The sequence below is a fragment of the Haemaphysalis longicornis genome, unplaced genomic scaffold, assembly GCF_048455015.1.
Source record: "Haemaphysalis longicornis isolate Haplotype H1 unplaced genomic scaffold, Haemaphysalis longicornis Haplotype H1 scaffold_9, whole genome shotgun sequence".
In the NCBI taxonomy this organism is placed as follows: Eukaryota; Metazoa; Arthropoda; class Arachnida; order Ixodida; family Ixodidae; genus Haemaphysalis; species Haemaphysalis longicornis.
Window position 1 is genome coordinate 14,085,017 of NW_027526460.1, and position 13,427 is coordinate 14,098,443.

Sequence of the window (13,427 nt, forward strand, 5' to 3'; positions counted from 1 at the left end):
TGACGAAAAGGTGGTTTCAGCCAGCACCACGCATTTGTAGTGAACTCCGTTGACGCACCGTCGGTGATCGCCAATGCTGGGTATACACAGTCGCCAACCACACCCGGAACAGATGCCACCTCAACCAGACACCTCTACCAACGGAACAGATGCCGGCTCCAACATTGCGTCACCTACCTACACAAAAGTGGCCTAAATTTACGTTAAGCTTTAAAAGTCAATGTAAGGAATATTGACTGGAATAGAAGCCGTCCAAAATGCGTCCCAGCCAGGCATCATACGCAGTAAATGCCGCTTATATTAAACAAATTGACACACTGATTTTTGGTTCTCCTGCGGCCTGGTCCTTTGGTTCTCCTGGGTCCTGGGTCCTGGTAAAGGCCGCACGCGGCAAAGCGCCGGCCCCGCTACGACGTTCACAGAATATACAATTCGAAACACTGAAACTGCCGCATTCTCACTCAAACTCCGCCACGCCCCGCAGCTGCAAGCGTAAGTGTCCTCCGTCACCATCATTCTATGCTATGAGATCAACAAAAGCCGGATATACCCTAGCGTGGCGTTGAGGAAGGCGGCCAGCGCGGCCGTTCCGAGTCCTGAGCCCGCGCAGGCGGCCACCTCGGCGCAGGGGCGGCGCCGCTTGAAGTACTGGGCGAGCACGAGTCCTCCGGCGTCCCTGGCCATGCCCAGGCCGAGGCCGAGCACGAGCCCCTGGCTGAACAGGCCCTGGTGCAGCTGCGACGCGAACGACGAGAAGAGGCAGCCCAGCGCGGCCACCAGGCCTCCCAGCACGGCCGTGAGGCGCGCGCTCTTGCGCCGGCACCACGCCACCACCACGGGGGACACGAACAGCGACGAGGCCAGCGACAGGGAGCCCAGCCACGCTGCAAAGCGACCGGAAGCAGGGTCATGGCGAGCATCCGTGGGGTGACCGTTCCCTTCTTAAATATACACTGGGTATAGCAAGATAGGAGATCACACAGCTTTGTACTTTCTTCCAAAAAAATTGGTCTGTCTGTCTGTCTGTCTGTCTGTCTGTCTGTCTGTCTGTCTGTCTGTCTGTCTGTCTGTCTGTCTGTCTGTCTGTCTGTCTGTCTGTCACTAAATTCAACCGATTTAAACTCAATTCAACTCAATTCAATTCAACGTTAAAGGGACCCTGCAGCACTTTCGATAAACGGTTTCACTCTTTCCTTCGCGTCTGGAACTACTGCAAAAGCTACAGTTATCGCCAGTACGAAGCGGCACTGCGCGATTTGCTCGTCGCAGCAGATACGCCTTCCGTTACTGCTTCGTTTTTGTGGCTTTTTTTATTTGCTATCGAAAAGCGTTCATTGCTGAAACTGAAGAAAAACCGGCCAACAGCCGCTACATGGCCTCAGTGACGTAATTCGAGCCGTCGAAGAACGTCAAGACCGGGAAAGAGAGAAAAATCTTTTCAGCGAGTTTTCAAGCTATCTGATGGGCATAGACAAGTAATTTTTGCTGAGGTACTTTGCAACCCCCTTATCTAAATACTGGGTTTGTTAGGTGACTACGTTCTGCAATCATTTAAGTGGTCAAAACTGTTAAAAGAGGTGTTGCAGGGTCCCTTTAAAAATAATTCTTGAACGAGAAATTTCCAAAGGCAAAACTATTTCGGACCAGTAAATCTGGAAACACACTTCATACTTGTCAGCATTGTTCAGTAAAAAGAAAACATTAGGCATTTCGAGGCAAAAGATCAATACACAAGTGGTACTATGCAGTGTTCGTTTAATTTAAAAGCTGTTCGCTTGATATTTGCGATAGCGAACTTATTGGAAACAATATTTTGACCCAAAAATACAAAAGAGCTCGTGCATGAGCCTAGACCTCGTGGTGGCATTCCAAGGCCAACAGTAACGAAATGTTCCAATAGATGGCGTGTGAGCAATGAAACGCGAAAAAATTGAATTCACTTGAGCAAACCTCCACAGTATTTATCGTGGGGGGAGAGAGACGGGAGGGGAAGAGAGTGAGAGGTGGGCGGGGGAGAAAGGAGAGGCAGTTACGTGGCGAGAGCGACAAAAGAATACCTTCTTTCGGCGACATTTGCAGAGATGTGGCAAGATGCGCGGGAAATTTTTTGAAATTTTAGGGACATTATATTTTGCTGATTGTTTCGGCATGAGGCTGTAATCATTGATTGAGTGATTGCTTGCGATGTTTAACGCCTCAACGCTGCACAGGCGATGAGGCGCGCCGTAGTGGAGGGCTCCGGATTAATTTTAAACACCTGGAGATCTTTAAAGTGTGCCGAAATCTCGAACATTAGGGCGTTTTTGCTTATCGCCTCCATCAGAAAAGAAGCGGCCCTGGCCGTAAATCGAACCGCGTCTTTGGGCTCAGCAGCACAACACCTTAGCCACTGAGCCACCGCGATGGGTTGATCGATTGATTGTAGGGTTTAACGCGCCGACGCAACGCAGGCGACGAGGCGCACCGTAGTGGAGGTCTCCGGATCAATTTCGACCACCTGGGGATCTTTAACGTGCGCCGAAATCAGAAGAGCTGGAGTACAGTGGTCGCTGAGTTTCGATGCACGCGCCTTACGTATGTTGTGTGTGAGGCTACAGAGGACAAAATGGTTGGGCTCTGAAGCCTCCGTGTGCTCTACTGCACAGCGTAGTCAAAACAAACATGCCAAACAGAGAACGACCCGACGAAAATAAGAAATTGAATAATAATGGCTACGTTTTGTAACTGCACATACATACAATCACCTCCGTCCGCGCAATTACCTAATGTACTTACAAAGGGCTAAATAAATAAGTTCTGTTGATGTTATGTATACCTATCCGGCACTGAGCAGCCGTGAAGTCCCAAAAAGACATGACAAGGAAGAATATTTGGTTTGATCCAGCCATAAAATTGGTTGCACGACAGAAGGCTGGTTTACGTGTCTGCCGGCTTTTCGGCAGATTGTCTTGTAATAAAGCAGCCGATGTATAGTACAGTCACGTGCCGCATGTCTGCCTCTGAAAGTTAGTACGGTTCTGTATGGTTTACTCAACTAAACTGCCTTTTCAACACCGGCGCCTTGCCCTGGGCCCTCAGTGCCCATTCGAATGCAGCATGCACGTGAACGTACGGGTGCTTCAGTTGCCACTCCGAAAATCACTAAAAACCAATCTGTTACTGCAGCCTTGTGTATCTTCTCTTCGGGTGTCGACACCTCGAACTCAAGCTCGCACTTCTATGCGAGTATAAGTGAATATACAATTCTAAGGGGCATAGGCCAGGAAAAGTGTGATTGGGGATGTTTAGTGCGCCCGGCTTCTTAGGACAATCACTTCGTCGCTGGTTTATCGTGGATATGTTTGTCCGAGGCCAACGCCTTCAGAAGATTGCAGCGCACAGGCTACGTATAGCCAGCAACAAAATGTGCCGCAACCGGTGTGTTCAGCAGCCTGCCAAAGAATAGTCTACAAATATTACAAAAATGTATGCTTATTATCTAAGCAATGGTTGCAGTTTACACATACATTGGAAAGTGACCAACGGTATTGGTATTTAGTACTGAGAACAAAACTGAATATGAATGTTCCATATACTGCCCGTCGACACCATATTGTGAAGTTTTTTTTTTTTAAAGCGAAAGCATTGATTGGCCCATTGAGCGGCATTGATTGGCCCATTGAGCGAAAAAGCCGGCGTCGGCGTTTTGCGCCGTCTGTTGCAGGCTCGCCGCGAATTCCCAGTGGCTGCGACGACTTCTAGGAGCGCGCCCATTGGTTGCTACGCGTTTCATAGTGCGTGCCTCGGAAATAAAACACAAATAAAAGGAACGCAACGCGTGCCTCTCTTTCTTTCGCCCAGTAGCGCAAGTAAGCAGCGCGCCAGGGCGCTGCTCTGTGCGGCGCAGAAAAAGCGGAATGCGTCGAGCGAATGCGCTTAGAATAATCTGTGAACAATGACTGCTATTGTGGCCTTATATACACAACGTTTGTAGAACCAAGGCTATATACATACACCCGACGAGGAAGGGTTTAGTTGACATGTATGTATGCATGTGTGCATGTATTTATTGCACAAACGAAAGAAAGGAAGGTCCACCAAGAGGCGTAAATTGTCTCGCCTACACTCTTAATCTGGTTCCATATAAGTTCCAGTTAAAAAGGGTGATCCATATATTTTATGTGGATCCGAACGAATGAATAACTGGAACGAGGCATATAGGTGGATCTTATCTGGAACCGTCAGCTTGTTTTCTTTATGTTCGTGGTTTTTATCTGGAACCGAAGAAATGGGGTCATGCGATGTCGGCGGTTCCGGTTACTGTTCCACTTATGTCCCAGTAAACGGTTGGGGAGAGTGCGTTTGTATATTTTTTGCTCGTGTCTTGTTCCACATAACTCGTGCACGGCAGTGAAGTATGCACTCTTTCATGCATCAACTGGAACAATGAACCGCATATATATTAGGTGCTTCTCGACCCAAGATGCACGTGCGCGTTTAATATACACGCGCACACCGCACATAAAATTTAATGAACTCCGCCGACATCTATGATACTGCCTTGCAGCAGTTTACTTTCATAATACGGCTAAGCTGTAGTTTTAGTGACGTCCTTTGACAGAAAACGAAATCCCACTTTTTTGTCAACGCCGTACAAAGCATTAAAAATGTCGAGAGGAGGCTATCTTAGGCAAAAGAAGAAATTGCAGGAACCCATTTCCAGGTGTTCTGCGGCACCCAAACCGCTTTCGTGAACATCGTAATTTTCTAATTTGAGGCGTCAAGTACAAAATTACCAGTGACTTCAATTTGAGAAGGACTAAACGTCTCCCCTTTCCCCATATGCCGTTCGGGCAAAGCCATAGCTGCTATAGCGCTGAAGAATTCGTGGTGCTTTTCTGAACATCTTCATTACGAAATACTTGTTGAGGCCATTACATTTTATGCATTTGGTTTACAAAGCGTCGCAGAAACGGCAGTTTTTGTTCAACATTCAGTCATCATCTCGCTGTGGTGTAGTACGCGCTCAATGGTACTTAGTCCACGTTACTTATGTAGTGATGGGGTACATACATAATGGTAACCGACTGCGTCACATTTTACACCACACATCATGTATACGCATGCAGTTATATGCTTAGAAGTTAGTTTTTGTATTTTGTCTCGTCCCGGCTAGTAATTTTCACAAGCAAAAACGAAAGCCTCTTTGCTGGAGGAGAATGACACGAAACCCGGAGAACTAAATCTTCCCCGCGGCATCTGCCTTACATTCTATATATTTATACTGAAATGGCATTCTTATTTCAAATTATGCATTGCAGTATCGCGAAAATTCGCAGTGTTACCCTAATGTTGTTACTTGCCGTAGTAATTCAAGTTCCCCGAATGACCTGCCTTCTCCTGCTGGTCCCCCCGTTGCTCTTTTCCTGCACTATTGGTGTTCATGAAGAAAAACTGCTGGAAAACGGGCAGATGTATTATTACTCGCTAATTAGCGAGTAATCACACTGGATTCACTATGCGGAAGTAGTTTTCTATAACGTGGGTATCAAACAGCGTCGCAGTATATATTATTGGTATTGGAAAGACTTGTCAAGAGAACGCAGTCAATAAAGAAGCGTCGTTTTGTTTTCACTGCAAAGAAAGAAATAAAGCTGTCATCAAAGTTTATGCACACATACCACACGCGCTCACGAACCGCGGAGAGAAACAACTTTAGCCCAACTAACGTGTTAAATTGGCTAATATCTGAGCTCTTTGTTCCACCCTCAGAGCAGCGTAGACGTCCGTTTAGAGGCCTACTCCCATTTTCCGAAGCAAATATAAGCGATCAAGGGTGCCGAGCTTGTGATCTCTTCCGCGGACTGGTCACTGGCCACGGCGTGCATCGCCAAAGGCACGGAGGAAGAAAAAGTTGGCCGAAACGATTACGAAACGACCGCCACTTCAGTGCGGCATGCCGTGCGCATGCGTTGACAGCATGGAGGAAAGAATACAAGGCAGCGCCGCTTGCGTTGATGCATAGTATAGTGGGACGGCAACGGGTACAACGACGATGAGGGAAAAACGGGACTGCGTGAACACTTTTAACGACAACAGCGCCCCTACGTCTCAACGTTCACGCAAGCTAGTTTTTGTTTGTCCGCATGCAGCGCCACCAGTGGCCTTCTATAGCGGTTTTCTCTATTGCTCGCGTTATGCGCCTGATGTACTAAATGAACTGTCGGTCAGACTGGCGGGAACGGTTACCAGTTTGGTTGTGGCGTGAAACTGCGGATTTCTTCATGTCCTCGGGCTGTATTTACTGTTCGACGAAGTGAAGTTTTGCCGGGAGGCGCAAAAAAGGTCAGTGCTGCTTATTTATGTTCAGGTAACGGTTGTTGTTCTTTGACTTGTTCATCACTGCGTCCGATAAACGTGCCGCTCCGCTTCCTGTTCGATGCGAGAAACGTTTGCGGCCGTTATTCACTTAAGCTTGTGTGTTTGTGGGTCGGAGTCGGCTTGACATTTATGACTGCGTACGTTAGCTAGTGCTATTTAGAAAGTGGCTGGTGCGCGCATTTCTCGACTCTGCATGTCCCCTTATGGTGTGGTGTTGCTTAGTTGTATATTGACGGTTGCTGTACCTGTCAGCGGTACTGAATCTTCTCGGGTTAGTCGCACGCTATTGTCTCATGCGCACACACTGCACAACATGTTTGTCGGAGCGTCTGTCTTTAGACTTATCGGTATTTTCAAACATCCGTGTTAATTGCGTTGTGTTGGTCTTCTGAGAGCCATAAATTTACTGTGCTAATCACGCTATTCCGCCTAATGTTGATGTGCGTTCAAGGCGTTGGCGGCAGCACTGCTTACGTTTATCTGTGCTGTGTGTGTAGTTGTTCCTTGTTTCTTCCAATGCCTTCGATGAATTCAGATGGTCTATTTACACTAGTCAACGTTAGTTGGTTCCCTGACGTGTAGTGAAATGCAAGGGAAAGTGGTTGTCTGAGCAGTAGCGTAGTAACAAAACGTTTTTTTTGTGGAGGGGAAGGCAGGTGGAAACACGCAGAAAGTGTGGTGCTGTTTCTATGCTGTCAATGTCAGTCGTAACCTGAGACCTCAGAATAATTACCCATAAAACTCACGTGTGGACTACTAGAAGTTTTAACGTCACAAAGTAAGTTTAAAAATAATCCATTCCTGCCATTTTATGCTATCAATGTCAGTGGCAGCTCGAGAGTTGGAATAATTTTCAAAATGCTCGGGTGCAAAGTTGTTGCATCATGATGTGCACCAAACATTAATCCATTTCTGTTCTAATTTGAACGTAGAAATTATACTGCAAAAGCAGATTGCTACATTCTGTATTCATACTCTATGACCGGTTCAGAAAGAGTATATGGCTGACTGTGGAGACATTTGGCCCTCCACTGATAGGTTGTGACAAATGTTTTTGTTCCTCTGCAAAAAAAAAAAGAAAACAAATTATTTCCTTTTTTTCCATGCTCCTGCGAAGTCATGACTGTGGCATTCACTGGCTGAAGACATCTTTGGCATGCTGAAGGGTCGTCGGGGAGAGTGTGGCGGATTATGAATGCCCTGTGGAGCTCATAAGCCACAAAAGAGTACTTTTTGAGTTGTGCATATTGTGCAGATATTCACCAGTTCGCATAGACCAAGGACAGGTGAGCTTAAAGTATGTTCAAATATTTTCATATCTCAAATTGTTTAGCAAGGAGAGATTACCAGGGCTTCCGCTGTAAAAAATACATTCTACTTTCGTGGAACGAATCAGACATTGTTCAATATTTTCTCGTGCTCCCTGGGTAAAGCGAGGCATAAATTTATTCTCTGATATTTTTGTACTGTTTATTTTCTAGGCAATATGGCGAAGATAGACCTAAAACAGTGGTACAAGGAATGCATATGGCCATTTTATTTGGACCCCTTCTTGGAAGTATCATCAGAAGGCAACACATTAAAGCTCTTGCACGGGATGAAATCATTGCATTCTACAAGTAAGTACGCACTGCCATTTTTGGGTCTTTCATGGCGCGTTTTTAGGTAGTTTCTTTATAACTAATGGTTTGAAACTTCTTTTCAGTGACAGCTTGGCCTGTGGCTCAAGGTGACAGTAGGAGCTTTTCGGAACACGTTAGCGAAACTTTCCTGGAAGTGCACTTTGAGACTGCCCTGGCAGAAACACCCGGGTCTTAATTTTGGTTGGGTAAGCTGGCATTTTGTTTTTGCGAGACTAAATTTCTGGGTCTTTTCGTCCTTATAAAATCGTCCTTAAGAAGTCATCGTGAACGCCAATATTGGCCATTGTGTTCACATCCGCCTATTACGGATGCTCCAACAGTGGCCAAAAAAAACACTATTTTGTATTTTAGTTTTGTAAATATCTAGCTTTTACACCTTGACAGTTGTGATTTGCCAGCACCACGGACACGCCCAACGTGGTTGCTGCTACAACAATACGGTGGCAACTGACGATTTAAATTTCCCGCTTTTAATACGCCCGTAGCACCAATAATACTCCCAAATACAGGCGTAGCATGAGTAATGCTTGCATTAGATTTTGACAGGTGGTTAAATAAGGAGTAATTTTTTAAAGGGAATTGTTTAGAGCATAGAAAGTGGCGTCTGCAAGAAAATGTGCTATAGTTGCGATTTATAAGAAAATTGTGCAACAGCCTACTTCAGCATTAGTCAGCTCAACTTCTGCCTCATACCACTACGAACCATGGAGGTAATACATATCGAGAGGGAAATATTTTAGGGGGAACTAATTCCAAAAATGTTTTGCCACAGTGCGATATTTATGATTTCCTATGACTGGCCATTTATTTCTTTTGTGGTAGAAACATCGTTTAGCTGTAAGTTATAATAAGCCAGTTTCACTACAGCATTCTAGGGAGCACATTATACAGTACAGAGAACATTTTTTGCAGAGAGAAGGTGTGTAAAATATAATGCCGAAAGGTGATTATAGTAATTATTATTTGATTAATAAACGAAACCTCTCCGGGATAAAAAAAAACCTTATATTCAGGATACCGAGGCAGCAAAGTTGGATACTTTCCAGAATCAGGGCAATTTCATTGATTGTCTGTGGTGATATTGTTTAGCGCACTTTCACCTCTAGCAGCACTCCCAGAAAAAACCCAAGAAATCACTGATTTTAAATCAATTACTGTGTTATGAAAGGGACTAAGCAACTCACTCATTTAAAGCAACCTTGTAACCAAATTTTCTTGTTCCCTTGAAGGTACATGAGGTGAGCAGTAAGTCTTCTCGAGGCCCGGTTATTCTGAGAGAAGGGACTGGCGGCATCAATATTGCTCGCAAGAAACACATCAGGGATTCGTCGCCTGCATTGTAACTTCAGGATGTGGTCATCCTCTTCGCCGCATATGTCATCTTTTTCATCGTGTCATCATGTTCATATGGTTGTGTGCCTTGGGAGAGTTCTTGGGACTTTTGCATGGAGTTCTTGGAAATCATGAGAAGTTTGACAGTGGCCTGGTGTCATTTAAGTTGGAGTCTCTGTTGAAATAGTTGAAGTGTTGAGCTCTACTTGGGATTTTAAATTATTGTTAAAGGTTAAAATATCTCTTGAAAGGCATGAAGGAGGTCAGATGAAAGGCATGAAGGGGGGGAAATCAGATTAAGAGGTTTAAGTTACTGGCACATGCAAGTTTTATGTCAACTGAACACTGAAGTCGTGCCTTATTTTTATCATTGGCACAATGCGCAGGCTGCCTTTGAATCTATAGTGGGTGTTAATGTAGTTCATGGCACCGCATTGTAACGTCCTTATTATTCAAGTGTAGTTCATGAGATTTCTTTTCATGGCAGTGCTGCTGCTGATGCAAAAATGACAGTGATTATTTACGCAGATGGCTTCCGCCTTCATTGATAAATTTTAGTACCGGATATGAGCTGACACCCGTGAACTAGAAGAATTGAAAATGTGCGTATTTGGCTTGAACAAGTTTTCTTCTTTGAACAAAGCTGCATTTCTTGCTTGGCAGAAGCAGGGCTTTGGTCACAATTACACTGATAGCAAGACGGGAGGGTTTTTATAGCACGCAACTGTGAATTTCACCTAAGGTAAAATGTTGAGGCTGGAAAAAATGCTTTCAAGTCTGCTTTGTAAAACTGGTCACCTGTATGATTCAACGCTGGCTTGTTTGCTTCTTAAGGATGTCTGACTTGTTCCCGCTTGAATTGATGACGTATATAATTAGTCTGCTTGTTAAATTTTAATATGTGTAACATGCTTCCAGCTACCTGGTTTGCGAAATTGTATAAAATTCACGCTGGCTTTTGTAAGATTTCTTGGGATGAATTATTTTAAACAACTACATATTGTTTGGGCAAGTAACGTGCCTTAAGTCAGGCCTTTTCAGGACGCTCATAAAGTCTATTTTGCCTACAAATAGCTTGATGTTACACTTACGTCTGGTGTCAGGAAACTACTATATTTAATAATCATGTTTTAATGGTGGCATACTGCCACATCTGACCTCTCGTGTCGAAATGTTTCATCGTTAATCTTGGCTCGAGCGTTGTTTTCCTAAACTCTTGCACTGCACTGTTGTAGGTTTGTGATAATACAACCGTGCATGGCTTGTTTTTAGCCCTTTCCCTACAATGTAATAGCAAACTGCATTTTCCCAAACAGTTATCCGTAAACATAGTATGGCAAGCGCAATGAGTCATTCCGTCTTTGAATTACCTTGGTTTATCTGATAAGAGAGCATATTTGAAGCTCACTGTTGTATAATGTCTGTGTCAGTGCCGCGGTAGACGCACACGTCTATTTATTTGTGAAGCAGTTGCCCCTAATACCGTCTTTATTAACCATGTTTTTGAGTAAAGGTGAATATGTGAAAATGCCACTTGGAGCCTAGTGTTATCGTTATGGTATTTATTCCTTGTACGTTGGTCATTTTCTGTGCAATTTAAAATAGACAGCTATTAAAATCTGAAATGTATGCATACTAACACCCAATAAAGTTGTATAGTATATTGAAAATCAGTGTATGAGTCATAATAGTTGGTTTCGTGCGTATTTTAATGCAAGTATATTGTTTCTTTTACATGCAGCTGAAAGTCAGAAGAGGATTCTGCGGGTGAAGCCAGAGACTGTGTGCCGCTCTTGGTGCCTCAGACCAACTTTTATATAGAACTGTGCTCCTATAGGCAACTGCTGGGAACTGTCAGGGACCACACTGCTGCGGTGGTTTCTGCTTTCCAATTGTTGGTATCACTGCGGGTCATATATCAAGGCTGTGTTAAAATGGTGCTTGCGGTTTCCTGCTGATACCAATGCATCCGCCAGCCTGGCATGTGACCTCGGTGTATACCGACAGGAAAGCAGAAATATTAGAAAAGTGGAGTCCCATAGACAGCTTCCCAATGCCTATAGGAACACCGTTTTATATAAACAGCTGGCCTGAAGGTACCTGGAACGGTGCACCGGATAAATTCCATAATCATTTTACATGGATCAATGTTCCAGTAACTTAAACCACCCTTTTATTTGGAACAGTGATCCGCATACTTTTATTTGGAACACCGATCCACATAATTTAGATGCAAAAATATGTGGGGCACTGTTCCACTTAATTTTCAGGATATGTGGAACACGGTTCCAAATATATAACTGGAACTTTTTTGCAAAAAAGTTCCAGTTACTAAGTGGATCTTACGTGGAACCAGATTAAGAGTGTAGGGGCGGACACCGGAACGCCTGCTGGTGTAGGGGAGGTGGGATAGGGAGGAAAGAGTACATGGACAGTTTTGTTTTACATACATATGTACGCCAGTCATAAAGCCGGCGGGGTGAGTCTTGCTGACACGGATACAAGGGTTGGGTGACCCGCTCGGCCCCTTCTTCAAAAAAGCATACAAAGCGGTCGGGCTGACTCGGCCGGCCATTGGGACTTGGGGAATCACGTGGCTCCTTTCTGCGAAGCACCCATGGCAGTGGCTCAGTAGCTATGGCGTTGCGCTGCTGAGCCCAAGGACGCGAGTTCGATCACGGCCGCGGTGGATGCCTTTCTGATGGAGGCGAAAAGCAAAAACGCCCGTGTGTCGAGATTTTGGCGCCCGTTAAAGATTCCCAGGGGGTCAAAATTAATGCGGAGCATTATACGGCACGTCTAAAGGCCCACGTGTAACTTCGGCGTGTTAAATCAATCAATCAATCAATCAATCAATCAATCAATCAATCAATCAATCAATCAATCCACAACTGACGACTATCACCTGCTATCGCGATTGTGCCGAGTCTGCCGACCTTCACCTTCCCGGTACTGGCACGCGACTCACTTCGATGCAAGGGTCTTTGTAACTTGCGATCGCCTCTCACCTCGACCCACCGTTTGGGGCTGATGTATACGTGGCAGGATCTAGATAATCTGAACCCATCAGTCAACAAAGACCTTCCTTCGTTATGTATGCGGGGCTACTGTTATGTATATCGCAACGGTCGTGAAGCGTGGCCATGGAGGCCGGTCACTGCGGCCGGACCCGGGGCCAATTCTATTTCCCCGTGTTAATTTATTTTGCTGATCTAACTTTACTTCTCGGAGAGATTTTTTTCAACGTGTTGAACTATCGGGGGAAGTGGTCGCCCCAGTGCGTGCACGTATCGTGAAACTTAACCAATCACGCCCATGACTGCTGGCGGTTTGATTACGTTAAGGGAACGTACGTTACGTGTTTTTAACTAGCTACCCTACGAAATGGGGCACTCGATGCCTCAAATGTGGTTTTTGTTTATTGAAGTGCGACATACATTCGGTTCATCCTGCCACCTTTTGATAGACAAATCCACCCCTCAGCTATGTTCTCTTCTACTTAAGTACTCTGCACCCTCACAGTTGTGATTGAGAGTTGCCCCATTTATGTATATTTTAACAGTGGAGCTGCTCAGGCACAGCAATATCCGCACCTTGCACCACAACACCTCGAAGTGTGAGGGAATGTGGCGAGGAGGCAAGGAGCCCGCGAGCAGGTGTTGAGAGCGTGCGCCTCAAGAAAAAAAAAAAGTGGTTAGGGAGGTCCCGGGAACCGAGCCCGGCACCTTTACGCCGTGAAACCGGCAACCTGACCACTGGGCCCTTCCAAAGGCCCGAGGGGTGTGGGGTGGGAAGCGTCTAGGAACAATAACACGCGCAGCCAATTAGTAAGAAAAAAAAAAAAAACGCTTCCCGTTGTTGGAATTGAACCTGGGTTCCTTGCGTTATGAAACCGGCGTCTGTTCGATTGAGCCATCATCGCTTTTTTTTGTCTTTGTTGCATTGAGTTATCATCTCATTCCGGGCGCACAGCATGCCAAATAAATAAATAAATAAATAAATAAATAAATAAATAAATAAATAAATAAATAAATAAATAAATAAATAAATAAATAAATAAATAAATGTGCAACAGCCGAGGTCTCCGACGAA

General features: G+C 45.0%; 1 protein-coding gene and 1 long non-coding RNA gene across 2 annotated transcripts in view; one reads left to right on the plus strand and one right to left on the minus strand.

Annotated features, from left to right (window-relative positions):
* Positions 1–13,427, minus strand: part of LOC144153076 (monocarboxylate transporter 11-like) — a 128,213-nt gene that overhangs the window by 16,269 nt on the left and 98,517 nt on the right. The window contains exon 2 of the mRNA XM_077684721.1: positions 551–884. Within this exon, the coding sequence (XP_077540847.1) occupies positions 551–884 (334 nt within the window). The remainder of the gene's footprint in view (positions 1–550; positions 885–13,427) is intronic.
* On the plus strand, positions 7,894–9,319 carry LOC144153078 (uncharacterized). The gene is made up of 3 exons (XR_013319307.1): positions 7,894–7,979; positions 8,066–8,188; positions 9,233–9,319. It is a non-coding gene; the product is annotated as an uncharacterized LOC144153078 (long non-coding RNA).